At 44.5% G+C, this 23,102-nt stretch overlaps 1 protein-coding gene across 1 annotated transcript in view; it reads left to right on the forward strand.

The window, feature by feature from the left end:
- The first annotated feature begins 803 nt into the window (after positions 1-803).
- Positions 804-23,102, forward strand: part of LOC135234541 (synaptotagmin-6-like) — a 57,005-nt gene continuing 34,706 nt past the window's right edge. The window contains exon 1 of the mRNA XM_064299246.1: positions 804-1,469. Within this exon, the coding sequence (XP_064155316.1) occupies positions 1,274-1,469 (196 nt within the window). The 5' untranslated portion in view covers positions 804-1,273. The remainder of the gene's footprint in view (positions 1,470-23,102) is intronic.

The following is a 23,102-nucleotide window of genomic DNA, read 5'->3' on the forward strand; positions in this document are numbered from 1 at the left end:
ACCATAGGTCACTAGCTTGCTAAAATCACAGTCAGGAACTCTAAACAAATACACTATCAGGGATGCACAGGGTTTAGGGGTTAGGTCCAACAGATTGCTGGATACTCTCTAGACTGCAGATAAATGTTGTGTCTAGACAGGCTGAATAGGCTTTTCATTTCTTTTCATTATGTATTCTATGTTTTAATGTTTCATGTGTTCTTAAAAAAGTGCTGAAAATGAACCTTTTTCAGTAGACAGAGGGGAATTCAGAAAAGTGAGCAGGCTCTCCTACAGGGTTGCTGCAGACACACACACACCAGCATGCATGTACACGCTGGTGCAAACACATAAACATGTGCCAGTATGTACACACACACACAGGATCCCTCACACTGAAGCACACTCACAAGTGTGCCCCTTACCCCAACCAACACATACTGAAACCTACTCTCACCCTCTCGCATACACACTTACTGTAAATACACATACACACAAACCCACACACACCCACACAATCACACTCACACCTACACACAGTATATACACATACACACACGTCACATACACAGACACACACAAACACACTCACACCCACACAGGTATACACATATATACACATACACAAACCCACATATGCACACACACATACACACCCACACACACACAGAGGGAGAGAGGTGCTGTGGAGTCATGGGAGAGGGACACCCCCGCCCCCACCCCCATCTGTAAACAGCCAGCACATATCGCAGGCGACCGCGGGGGAGAGAGAGAAAGAGAGAGAGAGAGAGAAGTGGAGAGGGACAGAGAGAGAGAGAGAGAGAGAGAGAGAGAAGTGGAGAGGGAGAGGGGTAGCGAGGGGCACAGAGTAGTGCACGCAGCACCAGGGACCTGGTCTTAGGGGAGACCTGCTCTGCCCTGGGAATAGCCGGCCCGAGAAAAACAAAGCCGCCGTCGCTAATGAGACTTTTGGTTACCGCGTACCGGGAGGGGGACCGCAGCGAGACCCCGACAGCCGGCCGAGCGGACTCGTTTGTTTCGCTCCTTCGTTCCTGAGCTCGGATTCAACGTGATGCAACGTTTCTGTCACCGAAGCACCTGGGGGCAACAAGTGAGTCATTAAGGCTTCCCTCCCTCCCCCTGTCCGCACACACGTGCGCGCGCGCACACTCACACGCTTGAGGGACAGCACAAGAACAGCCACGAGAAGCAAAGGCAAGTTACAGTTCTTTTCCTTGTGCTGCTTCCTTTTTTCCCTGAGTGCGTGTGAGACGCCGTGCGTGTGGAAAACTGGATGAAAAGGCTAAAAACTGCAGAGAATGCATCCGGGAGCATGAATCCTGCCGGGAAGGAGAATGACATGTTTTGTCAGAAGGCGGTGGCCCTGATTGTTGACCTTTGTCTTCAAAACAGCGCCTTCCTGGACTCGGATACCTGCCAGGACTATCTCCTACTGCTGAGGAACCCTAGCCCAGGTCATAAGGAGACAGGTAAGTCCCGTTATCGCCAATGTGTGTGTGTGTGTGTGTGTGTGTGTGAGTGTGCGCGTGTGTGTGTGTGTGTGCACGCATGTGCGGATGAGTCTGATACACAGAACACTAAGGATGAACGGTTCTCTTCTTCACTGTTTTGCATACATTGTTACAAAAGGAGGGAGAGTTGTACGGATTTAGGAGCGCGTGATGTTCGCTAATTGGCATAATTAGTGGCTTATCATCGTCTCACATTTTCAGAGATCCAACGCTGTGTACATTATCGTTTAGTGGAACGAGAGGTTAAGTAAAGTGCTACGCGGTGCCATTACTCATCCAGGCACTCTGCAGGAATTAAAGATGCAGTAAAGAACAGAACACAATAACCGGTACAGTGACAGCTCGAATTAAACCACGTTGCATTCTTTAACCTACTATCTCACAAACTTTCAGCGAATGCACTTACAAAGAGTACATTCTGAAACCCATCCCCATAATCAGATACATGAAATATGCATTTACATTCCACCAGAGTGCCATAGAGCACTGAAGTAGTTAAATTACGGGGGTTTGAATCCTTGGGGTCTTCAGCCGCAGTTTCCAGTGCATCGTGCAAAACTGTCGATCGTTTATTGTCCAGAGGGGCTACTCATCATGTGGTGCGGGTCAAGGAGGGACAGGGCTCTAGATGGCTATCCTGGACTATTTTGGAAAACTGACCCAGAGAACAGGTGGAGGATATGTCCCATGGAAAGAAGGCCAGCTCTGTGTGTGTACAAGCATTGGAAAGTTTAATTATTCAAAGCATAATTTGGAACGCAGAGAGGGGCATAAGCTAATGAGCATGAGGGGCTCCTCATTGCTATATTTACTTAATGTCAAAGGCCACCCATATCTGCCCCCTCAGGTGATCAGTTAGCCAAAACTGATCAATAATGCATAGCCTGCCCGCCACGTAGAACGTAAATATCAAAGAGGAAATTGGTTCAAATCGCGCCGTTCCATTTAGTTTTTCCGGTGAACTTTCGCACCGTTGTATAGGCGGAGAAGCCAGACCGCTGACTTCTCCGGGAAATAACTTCAATAAATCTTTATAACCCCGAGGCAAAGAGCGATAGAGGAATAGCAAAGCAATCGCGGTCTGAAACTGTCCGCATGCATGTCTTTTTAATGTCTCCCTTCAAAAGGAATACATCTACAAAGGATAATCGAAAATAGATTACTGGATGACAAACTGCAGGCACACGTAAGCAGTGCTTTTCCAGAGTGTGTGACTTTAAAGGACTCTTAATTTGTACGAACGCTGAAAGCGACTCAAAAATAAACGTTCACGGAGTCAGAGCCTGTATGGGCTACTCCTGTTATTGGCTGAGGCACAGCTGTGTGTAGCTGAAAGTCAACAGATGCCCATGGGCTCCGCTGTACACTCATTATGAAGCGTGTCCTGATTCTACCGATTGCTGCTGGTTTTAAAAGTAAACAAGAACCCTATATGTTAGTAGTGTGATTTAAAAAAAACAATACCTGGAGTACAACACAGTAAAAAACGGGGATATTGCTGGATAATTAGCTTAGAGTATAAGTTGATTAATGGTAAATGATAAACACCTGGAATATAGCATGATAGCTGGAGTAAATCATGAAAAAAGGCAGAATATAGTGTGATAATTAGCTGGAGCATACCATAGCTGGGATATATTGCAATAAATGGAATGGAATAGTGTGCGATAATTTGCTGGAGAACAGCCGGTGTAGGCCTATCTATCAATGAATGGGATGGACCATACTCTTACAACTAGCTGGAACATACCTGGATGGGATGGGACGGAATGTAGCATGATAATGAGCTGGAATATAACATGTGATATCATGGTAAATGGGATGGAACATAGTCTGATAATTATCTGGGATATAACAGGGGTATATACTGATGTGGGGTAGAATGTATTGTGATAATCAGCAGTGGTATAGCATGGTAAATGGCTGGAAATCAGTGATGCTTTGCTGCATGGCTGATGGATTAGAAATCACATTAAAAGCTCTGTGTTCATTTAAATGCAACAGCACTGTTAATGCTTTCAAGAGGGATAAATTGCACTCCATCACAATAAAATGTACTCTGTAAGAGTTGTTTTAATACTGTTGCGAAAAACAACCAAATATTGCAGTAAAAAGGGCAGTGTGGTAAAGGGTTATACAGTGGACCTCAGCACAAACTTAGTTGCGAACGGTGATCACTCGGCTTGTCCGTACGTGCGTCCATCTTAACATCGTAACGTGGTGACAGCCTTCACTTCCACGGTCTAAAAATGTGCACGGTCGAATTTAGCCACCGGTCTGCCTTCGCCCCCCACGGGCGCTTTTCTCTCTGTTCCTCTCGATCTGACACGTGTCACCACACCTCTGTTGATATGACTTAATGTGGCAGCAGGCAGTAGCTACCCAATCATTTTTGAGGACAGTTTACGGAGATTGACCGAGAACCTTATGGGAGGGGGGGGCTATAACACAATACCAGTGATGAGATGCGCACACACGTAGATGCATAATGAGAGCCCCCCAGTCCCATCCCCCCAACCCCCACCCCCACTTACTCACATCAGTGCCGTTTCTATAGTATTACATCTTTAATCCCCCCATTCATCTCCAGCTTTCTCTCGGTTTGAAATTCCCAATAGAAGATGCAGAGACATTCACAGAAGCATGCACAATCCCTGTATCCATCTTTTTAACGACACACTCCACCATCTGAGCTTTGAAATTGACTGCTTATCTTATCCAGCTGCGTATTGGACTGCTGCACCTGACTGACCACAGGAGGCGCTGTTGAGCGACAAAGCCAGGTTCCCCCCTACTGACCGAAGCCTTCGTTTCCTTGCCGAAGCGACGGCTAATTATGTGCAGCCTTGTGGGGCCTCTGGTCACAGCGCTGACAAGACCAAGACCGCATTCCAGACCGTGGGACACATCCGTGCATTCGAGGTCGAGCATTTAAGGCGTTCGTGCCTCATGTGACCCGGTCTCTTGGGTTCTGCTGATGGTTTTGTTCTCCTCTATTTAACATGTTGTGTGTCTGAGGGAGTTTGCGCACGCATATGCTGGACATCTCCACAAACTACTGTAGGCCCAGAGCAACAGAGCTGGGTATGATAGCGCAGTCTACTGGTTGTTCATTGGTAAACACAGCAGCCCACACCCAACCAAGTGTCCACACAAGCTGTGGAACCTAAGATGCCACTGAAGATAGACAGTGCCTTTATTTGACTGATTTCCTTCCTTTGTGTGTAAGACAGGACACTCAGCAATGTAAGCCATTACTGTAAAACTACATCACACACAAATGCTAAAACCAGATAAATGAAAGACGTTTTTAATATTATCATTGGCTGCATACACATACACATGTACATAATCAGGGAACTATGTATAAAAAGGGAAGCAATTCCTATACGGTTCATGCAATTTATATGTATATTTATATGATATATATATCCTCATCTTTTTTATATATATAATTTATTTTTGTCCATGATTTTATATGTGTGTGTGTGTAATAAAAGTATACACACAATGTAAACCATATGATTAAACAATATTTTCAGAACTTTCAGACATCATGACAACATCAAGATGGCAGAGAATTCTAACCGTGTTTCCGTAGAGACGGATCCTAGCTCTGAGGAGCGTGTCCCTCGGTGGGCTACAGAGTTCTGTGTCAATTGGCGTTACCGTCACGGGAGAAATTAAATGTAGTCCGGTGCGCCAATGGCATTTGTGGATGAGCTGCGGGGACAAGAAATGCCACAGTGCATAATCCATCCGCCAACATAGATGGCCACTGCCAGATGGGAGCAAAAAACAAAGCTGTTTTTAACTGCCGGGGGTTTACAGAGAAAAACTGACGGACTTACTTCCTGCTCGTAAAACATCAGAGATGGAAATAAATGTCATAACTTGCTTGGTTCATACAGCAGTCAACAGGGGAAATAAGGTACAATCGCATTAGTCTTTGAAATAGCTTGTAAACATTGAAGATTTTCAATTTTCACTTTTCCCCTTTTCACGTGCTTGTCACGGCCGAGCGGGGAAGATCAGTATCGAGTGGGAAATTCGCACGTCACATTGGTTTTACGGTGAACTCCATAACACCACAAACATGCACCTGTAGAGGTTCATCAAAGGACGCTTACAGATGTTTTCTGACAGCGTTATTATCAGCGTGCACAGCACCAGCCCTAGCGCCCTGTCCTTTCAGTGGCCATAAGTGGGGTCTTTTCTGAGGACAAGGCTTCTTGTACACGCAGACATCGAGAGGCACACTGTTCCTGCAAACAAAAGTGAGAGAAAAGTCAAGCAACACTGACTGAGAATGAAAAACCGAAGCATAGGCTAAGTGTAGCTCGTCTCTACCCAGCTGGTTCTGAACACTTCTCTCACTGTGAATGCTTTTTAACTCTTTGACCTTACATCCTCAGAGTCTTACACCCTGAAGCTTCCTTTGAAGGGCTCAGTGAGAAGTGAATGTCAGCGAGAATAGTGAATAGCGAGCTGCTATTTGTTTCCACTTATGCTTTCCTGAGAACGCCTTGATTCCAGTCATCTTCCAGTGGTGTCAGAACGAACAGTACGAGTCTTGGGAGAGAGTGTGCTTCAAATCATCTTGAAGCCTCCACGGTGCTGGCTCATCACCTGTCTCCTAACGGACAAATGCTCAGAGAACACTAGCGCCCAACCCCCTCACCCGTCATAATTATTTGATCCAGGGAACACACCATCCTAACCCAGAGCTCAGCTACTCTCTGACATATGGCTCTACAGTGGGGGTTGCCATTTGATGGGTTTAAGCCATTAAAGGGGGTGTGTTGTGACTGTAGGCCTTTTTGCATTTATATTTTATGCATTTGGCAGATGCTCTTATCCAGAGGGATTTGCAACTAACGTTCTTTCCATGCAGCCAATTAATACAGCTGGATATTTAATGAAGCGATTCAGGTTACGTACCTTGCTCAAGGGTACAACAGCAGTGCTCCACCTGGAAATCAAATTTACAGTCTTGGAGTTTTGAGCCCAGTTCACCAACCACAACACTACACTGCCATTCCTCCAGCTGCTGGCAATCCAGGTGCTTTTTCTTTACAAATCAGGTGATACGGTTTGGATGATGAATGGGCCAATGAAAGCCCTGAGGAAAATACGTCTCCTAGTCCATCGGTTGGTCGCCTTGGTCCTGGAGTGGCCGTCGTTTTTTTTTTTCATCGGAGCTTGATTGTAAGTGCTTAATATCTTATCAAGAGCCTCAGCCGAAATATTCAGAGCCTGAATGGTGAGCTACTGAGTGCCTCCATCACACGATCATCCGTGTGCATTGAGCCTAATAATTCATCCAATTATGTAGTCATAGGTTTGGATGGAGCTAAAACCAGGAACATCTCTGGCTTCCAGGACCAGGGCTGACTACCTCTGGTGCTGAGTGGAAGTACCACAACCATTTCTGGAAGTTATAAGGACGTGGCTTTGGATAATTTACTAAATCTCTTGAAATGATTGACTGAGAAGTGCCCTCATTAATTAAGGAGCAGCAGAGCCACATTATGTACATGGGCCAGGTTGTTTTACAGGCTTTATGGCACAGGGCTTATTTGGTCACCTCTCCTCCTCCGCAAACCTCTCTTTATCTTCGTTCCACGTTATTTGGCTAAGCTTCGTACTGATGGAGCACATTAGCATGGCTGGCTTGTTCAGCCTGATGGCCTTCCCATTCATTCTTGTGTCCCTGCTATCACGGTAGCACGGATGGACACCATGTCAAGTTTAGGACACGTCAGTACCATGGCAGTAATGGCTGACTGCTTTAAAATTCCACTTTACAGACTGGACAGTGGTACTAGCGTTTTGTGAAATGATAGAGCCGATTTTAAATGGCAATGTTAGGGGAGCGATTATGGTCGCACGCTGAGCAGTGTACGGACAGCCTGCGGGGGGAAGCAGGACAAATGGAGACCAGTGGCCTATAGCACTGACTGCAGCCCAGCGGCGTGATGCGGCCGGTGGGATCTAATGAGGGGGCTTTGCTTCCAGGCTGCTGATACAGGCGAGCGGCGCACAGGATTATTCTCAGGCGGAGTTTATCCTGGTCTCACCCGCAGCACTCTGGGTAAAGGCACGGGCGATTTTCTGTCAGGAGGGAGCCTTAAAACCACGGGCTTTCAGAGTTAAAGCCGCGGGCGTCCATTGTGGTGTCACCCCGTCTCTCGGTGAGCGGCAGGGAAAGAGGTCTTCTGGGCAAAAAACCTTAAATTTTTGTTACTATTCACTGAAAGTTGAAAGAAAAGCCTAAAAAGTTCCAGTCGCTGTGGAGAATCATAAGCAGGCTCACAGCAAAGGGGATGGTGGGGGGGAGGGGGTAGTTGCTGTAGTCTGATTGATGTGTGCAGCTTTTGGCCCCCCTGGCCCCCATTGGCCCCTTTATACCTGTTCCCCGGCAGCATAGATTGCCAGGGAATAATCTTCCCCTCAGCTTTTCCCAACATGGAGCTCAGGCTGGCATATATCGCTATGAATAAGTAAAGGCTGGTCTGCGCTACATAGAGGATACAGCAGGAAACTGTGTTCTGACCCTCACATTGGTGGAGGGGGCCCCTCTTTACACCTCTCTATATTTGGGGCACAGGAGCCCCATTGAGCCTGTCTAAATAATTCAGATGACCTTCTATGCCAGATGCAGGATGGTAAAGCAGGTTGTCCACTGGTGGGGTGATGGGGGGGCCATGTTTGTCCTATGCCATGACAGGACATGACAACAAAGGGATTTAATATATTAAGATTTGATCGGTGCATTTGCACAACTGGACTCAAAAAATGTTGATTATTACACAATAGATGTTGAAATGTCAGTCCCACCCTGTTCATTAAAACAGTAAATTTTGACCTGAACAACGTGTGCTCCTTATTTTGGGCCATGTCCAGGTAAGGAGTTTTTTAAACATCACAACTAGCTAGGCCGAAAGTCTGATTAAGCCTACACAACACATCACATGTGTCTAAAAATGTGAACTATCCCTTTAAGAAACATATGTGGATTACGGTTATTCGTATCCAAAATTCTATGATCAAGGTTTACTGTTTAGCACTGCCAAGTTGCAATACAAATAAAAAAGAACTGTTGAGAGCACAGCAACAGCCCAATTCAAACTATAGCTAACAGGCTAGCAACATCAGAAACCCAACACCAATTCCCTTGAAAAGCACTTTAAGCACTCACTCATTTGAAGGTCATCTGACAAGCCTACATTTTCAAAATAATGCTGATCTTCAAATTAAGCTCCCAAGCTCTGATGCTCTTGACAGAAAGCAGCCTATAGCCTGTCAATTCAGTCTATCTTGCCAGATGCTGCTCCTCAGGTAGTTCTTGATTCGTTTTAAATTAAAAAATGATTAATTCGTTTAAACAGTGCAGTGCTGTTGCGACTGTGACAGGCAATGTCATAACAACCGATGTAGGCTACATACCTCACCGAAGGTTATCGGATGATGTTCCACAATAAGAATTTTCGCAAGTTAGGAGACTGAGGCGTGTGTTAGCGATCTCAGTTTTAAGGCAGGTTCCGAATGATGGCAGTTGAGCAGGAAGGTTGTTGATATATCCTTAGTCAGACATACCTTTTGACACATCTGAGTTGCAGGTTTGGCGATTGCTTTTAAAAAAAAAGCCATCCAGCTCTGCCAGCTTGGCTACCTTTCTCTCCTGGTCCATTTTATATTTTCTCTTCTGTGATCCCTTTTTATGTTTATAAGCATTTTAATGTGCTTAGTTGCAGCTAGAACTTTTTGTTTCTCTTCCTCAGCTAGCTGACCTTAAAAATTCACCGTCAAAACTGCGTAACAGTTATGACATATAGACAATTGACATTAGACCACAGTTTTCAGACATATTTCCCAGGAATCCTTGAATTTCAGAAAATAATAGGCTATTAGTACCAAAGAAATGACCACCAATTGAATAGTTTAAGCAATACGTTTTCTGTAGAATGCCATATAGGCTAAGTTTGACATAATCACAGACTATTGTACAACGAAAGCATATTAACCATGATCAAGATGAGTTTGCTAATTGAATGTTATATGAAACAGATGGCACTGTTAGAATCACATTATGTGATATTTAACACGTGTCTCAAATGAAAGGGTCTGTGCAGGAATGTATTTTTTCACGTCAGACCCCCCCTTAGATCCAACCCTGTTGATTGGAGAAAAGGAAATGTGTGTGTGTGTGTGTGTGTGTGTGTGTGTATTGTGTTAATTGTGTAAGAATAACATGCATAATGCAGAAGCATTGCAAAGGAGAGGTTAATTATTCGAAACACCTTGTTCTCTAATTAGATGAAAATTTTGCATGCATGAAGGATTACATTAATAATGACTTGCACAGCTTCCTACAGGTATATGAGGAGTGTTAGCATTCATGGACATGTGCGTGTGTGAGTGTGTATGCATGTGTGTATGGGGTATCAAAACACTCACATTTTAGCGATAGTGCCATTGCCGCAGTTAAATCTCATTAGCATAATGCAAACTGGGAAGCAAATTCCTCCCCCTGACTCTGCGGCAGGCCGGGTACAAATCCGCCCGCTTAATCTGGCGAGCCAAGAACATCTGGGCACGGTGGGCATCACAGGCATAATCATCCCGGTTTCCTGGAAGCAACCGCGCTCACAGTTTATGAAGCACCACCTAGTGTTTCTCCTCTGTGGAGGATGTCCTCTTAAGAGGAAGAGGAGCACCGGAGAAAGGTCTGGAATGAGAAAGCTTCATGTGGAAAGCGAGGATCCTCGGTCCTTGGCGGCTGTGCAGCCAGGCGACCGTAGCGGGCGAGCGGAATGCGCCGCATGGGCCGACGTGAGAAATCCCATTTGGGACTCGTTCACACTTTGACTGTCTGAACAGGGTAGTCTGGCGTTTAGTCTCTGAATGTGTGAAGGCCCTCTGAGAAGCGGTTTGCTGGTGGTAAGTACGCTAACAGGCTCTGACAGAAGGCCGGGATGGTGTTAGTTTTATTGCTTCTCGAAGCCGACCTGTTGGACGCGAACAACGACCTGTGAACGCGTGCGTGATGCCGCCAGATGGGCACTGTGTCATGTGAAGGGCACGGCGGTGCCGCGGCAATGACGGCTGGCTGCTTTACAATCCCAACTTTACAGACCGGGCAGCGGCTCTTTTGGTTAGTGAAACGATAGAGCCGATTTTAAATGGCGATGTTAGGGGAGCGATTACGGTCGCACGCTGAGCAGTGTACGGACAGCCTGCGGGGGGAAGCAGGACAAATGGAGACCAGTGGCCTATAGCACTGACTGCAGCCCAGCGGCGTGATGCGGCCGGTGGGATCTAATGAGGGGGCTTTGCTTCCAGGCTGCTGATACAGGCGAGCGGCGCACAGGATTATTCTCAGGCGGGGTTTATCCTGGTCTCACCCGCAGCACCGTCGGTAAAGGCGCGGCCAAATTTCTGCCGGGAGGGGGAGATAAAGCCGCGGGCTCCCCAGCTTCCCGAGGTCACCCCGCTTCACGGTGAGCGGCAGGGAGAGAGGTCTTCTGGGGAAAATAACCGTACATTTTTGTTCCTATTCACTGAAAGATTAAAGAAAAACCTAAAAAATGCCGGTCCTCTGCGAGAATCTTAAGCCGTCTCCCAGCAAGGGAGGCTGATCAATGTGTGCAGCTTTTGGCCCCCCTGGCCCCCTTCATACCCCTTCCCCGGCAGCACAGATTGCTTTTCCAAACATGGAGCTCAGGCTGGCATATATCCCTATTAATAAGTGTCTGCACAGGGTACAACAACCTGTGAACGCATGGCCAGAGAGGTGAAATACAAACCCATTACATTCGCACCTTAGGGCAATAGTAAATTACTTTGTCTGGTTGTATGGTACAATTTTGTGTGTTTGAAAATGTATGATAATTTATTATTATTCTGTTAGTTGGTTATACATAGCAGATGTTTTTTTTATCCAGAATGACTCAAAAGGGCATTGTGACAAGATATGTTTAGAGCATGTCACTACAACAAGAGCGTGGGCACAGAACAGCAAGCAGCACATTAGTAATTAAGCCTCAAGCTGAAGATCTGTACCGCACATTTTTTCCATTTACTGTATGCCCAGTGCACCCTACAGGATAACCGATTTACCCCCTCTTCACAATCACAGGGGCGTTCCCAATTTGAGGTTGGTCTGAATTTATTATCTGGCCAGATTATCCTGTAGTGTGAAGTGTTTACAGTCAGAATCTGAACCCTCCTGATTGGCTCAGGGTCACCCTGATTTCAAGTTGTAAATATAACTGTAAAATAATTTAAGGGAATGTCGAGATTTTTATGGGGTACCCTGAGCCTGTCATCTAAAGCATTGAAAGTGAAACCAAATTTCGTCCCCACGGTGACTGATACGCGCGGTGCCTTCTCGCATGCCTGCAACACCAGTGGGGGTGTCCTTCAACCTGTCGCCGACGTGATGGACACCATGCGCTCATCGCTCCCACCCACAGAACAAGGCAACACGAGTGGCGGTCAGCTTAGAAACAAGCTTGTCTTTCCCTGTTTGTGTCCTGGCACATTTGAAGCAACGTGATGACCTTTGGTCCAAGCCCCTGTTCGATTTACGATGGGGTTTTCTGTTTGATTTGTTGTGTTATTTATCGAAAATAAGATTTTAAATGTACCATCCCAAACTAGTTTTCTGCCCCAGTGCCAGCCCCACTTAAAAGAAAATAAAAAAAATAAATAAAAGAACCAACTGAAAGCTATTTCTAATATCGGAAAGAGCACAGTTGGTTTTTTCAAAGACCGATAAACTGCTAAGGACAAACGTTTAAAATCTTTTTCAGACTGTTTTTATCCATAATATTTCTTCGTGCAAACAAGCATTGGGTTGGCTTTGGCTCGAAATGGGTGAAAATAAGTGTAAAGAAAACTTCTGTAGGTGCATCCTTTTGAATTTTATTTCTTACTAGCAGCAGAATTTTTGCAGGAGTTGCCCCGCACTTCAAAATCAGGAACCTGGAAACCAAGAGATAGCTGCTTGACTGTCAGAATTAGCAATGAAAAAATGTGTATCACTCATTGTTTAAACTGTGGGGTTCGATTGTTCGATTTAAAGGTATACTGTGCAGGATTTTGCAGCCTTTGTAGTCTCTGTGTTTGTAAACCCCACACATACAACCTTTGTCCACAACCTCACCCACACCTCTGTTGAGGACGCACCCTCGAGCGCTAGAAGCAGAATGTCAAGTGAAGAGGTGTGGTGGTCAGAGATATTGAACATAGCTTTTTTAGCAATATGAATGAGTCCATATAGATGGTAACAGTAATTAGGCAGTGTTATAACGATCTTTACACTGAGTGCACCCCTCAGTGTGTGGGAACGTCGTACGGTAGCTGCTCTGTAGTGCCGCTGCAGCTGTTTTGTGCTTTTCCTTTTTGGTATTTAGCTATTCTAGGCTGTGTTTCATGAAGCAGGATCACTGAGCTGGATATCTGCGTAAATCTGAGTAAAACTTGGAACCCTCCCAAATCGGGATCATGGGCTGAAAATGAGCTGTTCTGGGGTTTACTCCGCACAGTTATCCCGCTAACTCCGTAATCCTGCATCCTGAAATACCCCCCAGGACATTTAGTTAGAATTGGGATGTAAACACGGAAACTCACGCGTGGAATAAGTAACATTAGCAGGCCGTAGGACTATCATAGCTATCTAACATACTTGTAAAGTGGATGACTATCCATAGCCATTTCAATGTTGTCAGCAACATTGTTAGCTTTGTTAGTGAAGTTAGCTACACGTTATGTTACCTAGAGAGCATGCATGCTGTATCAAATTCATTTCCCCTGATTGAAATAAATTCAGATGAATTACTGAGCTTAGCTAAATTGCAAATATAAACAGTAACAGCAGTTCCCATGGGGGGCATCTTCATAGAAGAACAGAATTCGATACAAAGGCTACCTGTCCTCGGCATCTAGCAGCATACGGTCAGTAGCTACAAGTAACATTACTTACAGGTCCAACCGGAAATAGGCCAATTCCACGTCGCTCTTCATGCCCTTGGAGAACTATAGCTGACGCCACCGAAGAAAAGCAACTCCAAGGTTGAACGAGCCCTGTCGGCTTGTCTTTTTGCTTTGCCGTATCTCGGCTTCTTTGCATCTGCCATTGCAGCAAACTAGCAACAAACATTTTGTTTGAATCTGATTCCAAACCACAAGCTCTGTAGCCACATCCACCCCTGCCCAGGAAGTGGACCCCAGGAAGAGTAGCTGTTGCGATGGTAACAGCTAATGGGGATCCTAATAAACTAAACTAAACTAAACACAGAAAAGACACGCAGAAACGTCCCAAACACATTTTAGAATAACAAATACAGGCAAAAGGTGGTGGAATTCAATAAAAGTAAAGACATAAATTACCAGTGCATCGTAGATATGCCCTAGCATGGTTATTTTATTATATTTTCAAGTAAATAATCCAGCATAGTTTGCCTTTAAAAAACGCACAGTGGCTGTTTGTGACTCCTTTAAACACAGATGCATCGCTTAATGGTTCAACTGTTCTGACCAGTGAACTTCTTCAGCAAGTTTTTAAAAACAACTCTTAAACTTTGCACCGACAAAACCGTTCCATACATTTTTAACACAGGTACGCGCTATTGTTTCCAGGAAACAAGTGCCAGTAAAACAATGCTTCTATTTTCAAAGGCGAGCCACTTTACTGGTAGAGAAAAAAAAGACCGTCCTCTCTTATTCCCACATAAGGATGTTTTGAATTGAATTCAGGTTGGAGAGCTGTCTGCCCGATCACAAACAACTGTGTGAGCTAAATTAAAACGACAGGGGCCAAGAGGACAGGGGCGTGCAATTAAAAACCGCAACGTACCTGGCTAAACTGTACCAAGAGAACATTTTTACATTAAACCTAGGACTGAGGTTAAGCTGGTAAGCGTCGTCGATCTGCTCCCCATTTTGAAGCGTGTGAAGTCAGGTCAGGAGCACAGAGATACCGACGCCCAGCAAGGGCCAGATACAGAGAAGCCTTCTCACATCTGACTACTGACAGCCTCTCTATACTATAGGTTACTGCTCAAGCTTATACACAAGCCTCGTCAGCTCTTTTTATAGAACTTAATAAAATTTAATCAGAATTCCAAATGGAAAACTTTGCATTTGGCCAGGAGACCAGGGTTAACGCTCCTCACGAAAATGTGGGATCTTTAATAAACCTCAGTGAGCCAGAACCTTTGTATAATGCCTGATTCAAATGATGGATCTTAAAACAATCCTTGAAAAAATTAAGCTGAAATCAATCAGAACCATCCCTAGCGTCTCCCGATAATTATTAAATAAATAATGCCGAAATCACCGTTGTGTATAAATCAATTCCACACTCCAACTGGAGGTATTTTTTTGTTTATGAGGTTCATACATAAGTACAGACAGTGCATAAAACAATTCAGTGATACCCCCATGTCTGCTTATCACTCTGTTTCCAGCGCCTTCCCCGTCTTTTGAAGCACACTGCTCTGCTTCAGTCTGAAAGAACATGAATTGTTTGTGTGAAATCAGCAGGCGTTAACATCGATGTCCGCCAACTGTGGCCAATCGTCTTACGTGCTCACGTGAGCGTAAATGTTGTCTGCCATCCCAGAATGCTGCCAATTCTGGGCCTGGCATGAGCTGGGGTTGTATGGGTGGGGATGGGGGAGGGAATCGAGACGTCGCTGCATCTTGCTACTGTCTCCTGCAGTATGATTTTTTTTTTTTTTTTTAACGGTGAAAATAATTTCCTGTCAGGAACGCTGCAACTCCATGGTCACACGGAGTCACAGGAGAGCATGCTATTTATTTTGTCCGCTCCAGCGGTTTCAAGCCCTTGGCTTGTTTGTAGGGTTGATTCGTTTCATGTCTAGGTAAGTAGGTAGCGCTGAACACAATGGGGCTGTTTACACAAGAGCTAGATTAATATAGACGAATGCCAAACATGCAGAAAGCGCAGAGAATCGTGCTGATTACAGTAGTGATGCACGCACTTGTCTCCAATCCACTTGCCCGCATCGGGCTAATTACTGCACTTCTGCATTCCACGGGCGTGGGAGTCTAATTGTTCTGTAACCTCTGCAGAGAAAACAAAAGAATGATATTGCGGCAATTGAAGTCCTCAAAGAGACTGAGCTGGAGATCCTTTAAACTTTGAGCATTCGCCACCTGCGCCATTCCGGCTCTTCCCGAACACCACAGTTTCCAAAACCCCTGCTGCGCTGGAGGGAAATCTCGCTCCCCATATTATCCCCTTTAGCTGCTCTGCCCCAAATCCATTGTCTGGCCTGATGTGGCCCATGTATGGTGAAGGAGACCAGGATTTTATTTTTATTTTTTGAAGGATTGAAGGCTCCATTAATTCCCCTATTCTGACACCACTTAAATTTTGATTTTGATTTGTTCTTTGAATCTGGCCCCAAGGGGCACCTTCCAACCAGAGCTGCCATCCTTTGGACCTTCCTTATCCAGAACCCCCTCCCCCCCATTAGGTATCAGGTTCTGATGCCTGCGGCTCTGTTTGTGTAGGAGATGACAGTTGCCCATTGATATGTGCTTCATTAGAAAGATGAATGGCGCTGAGACAGTTCCCTGGCGACGCCTGACCCCGCCATGAGCTCGCTTCGCTAATGTTTATTCTTCGTTCGAGTTAAAATGCAGGCGCCATAACCAGGCTTCAGCCTGTGCAATTCAAAAATCTTCCCTGGCCCATATATAAAGGAACAACAGAATGTGCAGTCCAAACACATTTTGCATTGCATGCATTACTGCGTACATTCCAGGCAGTATCTAATCATCCGCAGATTGCGGTTTGGCAGATTGGTAGTGCTAAGAGTTATGTTTTTACTTTGATGAATATATTAAAAGGATGGACCCTATTATCACAGTAACAAATTGGCTTCATGCCTCTGATCATGGAGGGAATATTAGATTATACGCGATACACAAGAGACTGGTAGCTTTACCGCATACGTGTATGGAATTTGTTGATATTGTATACCTAAATCTATCAAACACATCACCTAACATCCCTCTAATACAGCAGCCAAATGAGCGACATACACTTAAAGCCAAACATAATCATTCACCAACAAAAAAAACAGCACAGAGACAGCAAATATTTTATATAGTCCGACTAGCTATTCACAATGGGGTCGAAGTACACAAATCAATTGTATTAAAATGTTTTTTTTAAAAACAACATCAATTCAGAAACTAATGAAGAGGATGTTGTCTTATAGCACTGTAATTTTTATTGTTTTGATAAACAGAACCTCACGCCAGCAGGTACTTTGGTGAAAATGGAGATTGTGTGACATTTAAGTATTAAGCATTGAGGTAATTCGTTTTTTTTCATGTTTGAGTGACCTTTGAATGCTAAAGAGCCTGAGAGAAAAAAATGTCACCACTGATTTCTTGGCTCGTTCTTTGTCCGTGGTAGACAGGGAAGTTGTCCAAAACAGTCGTGCAGTTGTAGCACACTGTCTGCAGGGACTCAACAAGCCGAAGAGTATATACGCTTTTCAGCTACACCTCAGCATTTCAGTTGGCCTGCTTGCCAGCCCTGTCTCACAGAATGAAACAGATGTAGATCAGCTCTGCATGCATAAATCAATGCATGGAGTGCATAAGTGTAGCCTCACTGTTTTGGCTTTCCAACGGACAACTGCCTTCCCACGAATGCCGGACTCCACTTGCTGGTGGATTGTGTTGGACAGCGTCTTCGACGCGACACGTCGCCTGTAGCATGCCTCAGACGAGCGCCTGGCTGCCGGTCCTTGTCCGTCCCTCTCCCAGTCTTCCTGCACCTGCTCTTTTCAGTCTCGTTTAGAATGACTTCATTATAAAATGGACTCTGTGGCGCCACCAGCTGGGGGGAAAAGCAGGCCCTTGACTTCCAGTCTTGCTTCCTTCCGTTTTTTCTATGATCCCTCCCCCTCTCCCACAGCTGATGTGGTGAGTGTTCTGGATCAAAATGCTTCCCCCTCTTAATTTTACTGAGAAGAAAGGCACTAAATAAATTCATGATAAATATAGTATAAATACATTGTTATTATTATTATTATTATTATTATTATTATTATTATTATTATTATTATTATTATTATTATTACCCAAAAACTTTTCATATGGCCTTTGCGTAAGAGACGTATAAGCTGAGGAGAGAGGGGTATGTATATACATACAGCATATAGGAAATGTGTATGTAGGGACTCCCTGTATGTTTGGGCTCCCACTATTACACATCATGCCAGCTATTAAACCGCAACCTTCCCAAGTCGAACGGAAGATTAGCATGGATGCATTCCGTGAAACATCACGAGATGCTTGACAGCTGAACCCGTTGCCTTGAGGGAAAGGGCGGGACAAGAATCTGAAGCGGGAAATTAAGCAGAAGGTTTTCTGTTTCCATGGTTTCATGACCGCAAGCCAACTGCGTTTCAGAATGTACAGCATCATCTTTCTTTATGACTATTTGTTTTACTGAAATGAATATTTCTAAATATGGAATAGTTCTTGTAACAGCAGGAACACTCACCAGGAATGTTTTCATCCTCTTGTTCGATTAAGAAAATCCAATTTTAGCTTTTAAAAAAAATGTCTTTTATGAGCTACAGTATGAAAGCAGCAGCTAAAGAGGTATTCTGACTGAACTTGGGAAACGTTTTTTGGACCTCAGAAAGTTTGGAGCTGATTGAAAGAGAGATGACAACTGGTAATAGATAGAGAGGACATTCCCCATGTAACTTTGTAAGGAAGCACACCTGTAAGTCTCTTAGGATTAACAACGCATCGTTCCATTTGGGTTTTTTGCATTGGTAATGCAGCATAATATTCTGTGGCATGGGTATGTCCTCTCGGGAGTTTTATGTTTGGGTGCCCAGCTGGTGTGTGATCTGCAGAAAAAATGTGTATTTGATTTCATATGATGGGTGGCGTGAATTGTATCAAAAGAGAGCAGGGATTCTTAACAAACATTAAAGAGAAATACACGCAAGACTATTTCAAAACTAGGCAGGCACTTTATCACTAATTCTAGTTTTTATTGGTCTCAGAATCAATAGTTAATCACCTACTATCCGTAGGGCTTTAGAGGGATCAATAAACTCTGTATGCTAGTTGTCCATGGTATTTACAATTGCTTTCATTACTGTTGTACTAGACTCCAGCTGTCAAAAGATGGGCAGCATTGAGATGGCGTGGTAATTATTTAGGCTGGTTGGACTTTCTCTATTTGCACAGCTGATTGTCACCATAGAGATTCCTTTTGAGTTAGGGAGCCGGAGCAGGTGGGCAACTCTCAGTGACCTCGTTGTATCTCTCACTGTGTTTGGCTACAGTCAGTAAGACCTATCTCTGTTCGGCAGGCAGAGGTTTTCACTAATTCAGCTTAAAGCTGAAGTAGGCCTGCTTTTCCTGTTGAGAGATTGACAGAGAGAGGTTCTCTTTTCTTAAATTTCTATATATTTTTTCCCAGACGTTTTAATTTGAATGTGAAAGGTCTTCAAAAGAACGCTGGCAGGTGTAACGACACGATTCGCCAGCATGCTTGACTCATTTGCGCACCCGGGATCGCTGGAATTTGCTCAGGGAGGCTTGCCATGTCATTGGAGGTGGATGTGGAATTAATTATTTTTAAATAAATAAAACCCACAGCTTAATAAGAATTTCAGATTAAGAAGTCATCTTCTCAGCACTGAGCACATTCAAGCATTTCTTTCAACTTTATTGGTTTAATGATCAAGTTGGTGACAGGTGCTTCAGAGAAACTATAATTAACTATAAATCAAATATAAATTAAAATATATGTATAAATTTTAAGTTTTCCATTTTATTTTGTTAAATATGGAACGCCATTTGTGAATTAGAACCTGGGGACAATGAAACCAGCTCTGTGAGACAGCACTCTGCAGGCTAGAGGTCAGAGAAAAGGAAGGTGAAATCATTGCTTTTGTAACTTGATTTTATGATATGACTTTATAGGCGTGATTCTCTTGGTTTCGGGCAGCTCAGTGATGCAGTGAATAGCATTGTTGCTTCACAACAAGAAGGCCCCACACTTTGAATCTCAAAGCCTTTATGTGTGGAGTTTACATGTTCTCCCTGAGTCCGCATGGGTTTTTGCCGGGTAGTCCGGTTTCCTCCCGCAATCCAAAGACAAGGAGTCGGCTAATTGGACACACTAAATTGCCCACAGGTGTTAGTGCATGAGTGATTGGTGTGTGTGCCCTGCAATAGATTGGTGACCTGTCCAGGTTGTATTCCTGCCTCTCACCCACTGCATGCTGGGATGGGCTCCAGCCCCTCAACCTCTGACCTGGAATAAGCGGTTTAGAAAATGTATGTATTCTCTTGGTTTCAATGGCAATGATAAATGAGAAGAAGTGGTGGCCCCTGCAGGTCAGCATATGCTGTCCTGCCACCTCCTGAACCTCCCCCACCCCCGCCCCCTGAAATGGCAGAGACGCACATAAAATATGCTGAATTTTATTGCAAACAACGCAACCCCCCAATCCCCCCCCCCACCCCCCGCCCCACATAGGTGTGGAGTCATACTGGATAACTGTAAAAGCACTCATTCTCTGTCATATACTCATAAATGTCACGGATGAGGGATGCAGCACACTGTAAAACATGATTCAGCGGCCTTGTAAATGTGGCAATGATTTAAAAAAAAAAAAAAGTTACACAGCCTCAATAAAATTACTGAATATCGCTGATGTGATTTTTCAGGCCATACCTACATAAAAGGCTAATTATGAGTAGGAGTGAATGGTGTGTATCAGCATGCTATCAGTATGAGTGTGTGAGTGAATGGTGCGTTTGCTCTGCAAAAGATTGGTGGCCTGTCCAGGGTGTAATCCTGCCTCTCGCCCCAAAACATGCTGGGGCAGGCTCCAGTGCCCCCTTGACCCATCCTAGGAATAGCAGGTATAGATAATGGATAGATGATATTAAGAATTGAACAGTCATACTATTTGATTTAAGAGCTTAAAACTATTAGTCATTCCAAATAAAGATGATTTTGTCCTGAAGAACGACGTAAGAAAACGAAGTAGACATCCGTCGCTGTTCTAGAGTTACACTTTAGCAGCACCCAAGAGCTCTGTGCGGTGCAGCAAGATTCCGACTGATATTGCAAAACAAATGTAGTCACAGTTGCTGAAAATGCTCAAGTGTTAAAGCAGTAAAGTGTGCTTAGCAGTAGACAGTTATTGAGTTGAGGGTGAATTCACTCCTTGTGAGAGTTTGCTGTGTGTGGGAAAGAGCCCTGTGCATTGTGCTTAATCAAGGCACATCTCTTGCTGCAGAAAGAGTGCACGCCTTTTTGAAGGTGTAGTACCTAAGCAAGAAAAGAGCAGTGCAGTTCATCTAAACTGGTAGTGTTATCATAAGCAAACAGACTTTGTAGAGAGATTGCAATGAATGTGGCTTATTTAGAAGCAACATACCGATTTGGATGTACCCAGGTTTTCTATAGTATATTCAATTTTATTTTGTCATCACACTCACTTTAATTAATCAGGACCAACTCAAATTATCAGTCACATTTACTCAATTTTAATGTATATGTAACATGATTTCAAAGCTTTAAAACTGACTAAATTTGTTTTAGAGTAAAAAAATGTTACAGCAGTAAAACTAAGTAAATCAGTGCTTTTACAATGCAGGATCTTTATGTTGTATGGAATCCTACCTGCATTGGCCAGTGTAAAATGTGAGCACTGTTAATGTAGAGAAGTTTAAAACACTGATACTGATATGCTCTATTTATTGCCTCTTCTCTCCAAGGAGTGCAGATAGTGGTGCCTTAGACTAGTTTGCTCATTCCTCCATCTCAATATTTAGTGTGAGTGAAGAACACATAAAAATTTTCTATTTTGCTGTCGTTGTTTTTATGTTAATTTGTATGTTTTGTCTATTAATCCACATCCATTATACAATATTAATATTACATCAACTGATTTTGATTGTCAGACTTTTCCTAGTTTTAATATACATAAAATCAAATGTACTCGTTGTGCCTGAGTACTTCAACTGAAACAATCTAGTCAGCACATACTGTATGACAATTGTGAATTGTGTATTTGATGATTATTCATTGGCATAGTGGTAAAAGAATGTCACTTTATTCACAAAAGATTAATCACATTATTGTCAAATTTGAAAGTACCCCTGCTTTACATGTTGTGAAATTACTGTGCTCTTCAGAGTAATCAGACAGGCAACCTTCTAACGAGTGCTAATGTAAAAACAAACATAATTGAAAAATACTATTTCAATGGAATGCAAATGAAAAATCCTGCTGGGGTGTTACCAGTTACCCCAGGCAAGTCTTACAAACATTAGACATGGACTGTGTTCCCATTCAGAATATATCAGACGCTATGCTAGGAATTGCAGTTTATTCCGGTAGTGTATCTTAACACCCGCCTATCCATTTTTGAAAGTGGCCCTGGCTGGCCAAAATCTCACCATACTTGGCATGTTGTGTGCAGTGAATCAAATGGAGGATTCACTTGCTAGTGCTATGTGTTTTTCTTAATGAAAATCAATACTCTTTCACTTTCCTTCAGCTGTGCACCGTGCTTTTGTTTGCTCAGTTTGTTGTTAGATAAGGGGGCCGAGTGAAAATAAGCGAGGAGGGGGCCCCGGGCCCTGTGCAGCGCACATCCGGCTTTGACAGGGATGATGACACGCTGATGGTAATCTTGTGAGAAGTCGCCTGTATCCGCCCGGCGCAACGTGCCAGCGAGCACGTGGCCCCAGATGTAGCGGCCGAGCGGGGCGAAATTTCCTCCGGAGCGCGTTGAGCCGACGATGCGCGCTTCGCGGGGTCAGGCTGCGCGCGTACGCGTCGCACGGTCGACGTCCCGGCCAATCTGGCGGAACGAAGCGGCGGTGCGCGAGCGCGTTAGCTTCGCCGCGCTCGGCTCCCTTTCATCCTTTTGCGCAAGTTCGCTTGATCTCATTCCCCCCCCCCCCGCCAAAAACCCCCCGCCAACCAACACTTGCCCGAGCAGTGGACCTAATATCGGCGTCTATTCATGACCGCAGTTTGATATTCATGAGGGCTTGTCATTAATATTCATACTCCCCAACTTATGCAATTCCTCTCTTTGTTCCTGTCCCCTCTCCCCCTTGTTTCAACATAATATTTATTGCATTTATTGATTGCACCCCCCCTCTCCAAAACCACTGTCCTTCCTGCACTCATGAAACAAAAATTAGATAAGATCAATGAGTACGGCAGAACGGGCTGGTTGGGGTGAGGGTGAGGGTGGAGGTTTGGGGAGGGGGGGGGGGGGGGGGCTGGAGAAGGCTACTGAGCTGTTGCACCATTGGAGATCATTCCGGGTTTATTCACGAGGCGTCGGTAACTGCCCCCCGTCCTGACTGGAGAGCACGGCGTTCTGCGCGGCTGGGCTCCCTGACAGCGCCATAGAAACAGGGTCCTCCGCTCCGAGGAGCCTCAGTCCGTCCGGAAGCAGGGGAGGGCGAGGATCGCGGGAGAGCCTGCTGAGACGGAAAAAAGAGAGAGAGAGGAGCGCGGAGAGAGAGAGCCAGTCG

This window comes from Anguilla rostrata, chromosome 11, assembly GCF_018555375.3.
Source record: "Anguilla rostrata isolate EN2019 chromosome 11, ASM1855537v3, whole genome shotgun sequence".
In the NCBI taxonomy this organism is placed as follows: Eukaryota; Metazoa; Chordata; class Actinopteri; order Anguilliformes; family Anguillidae; genus Anguilla; species Anguilla rostrata.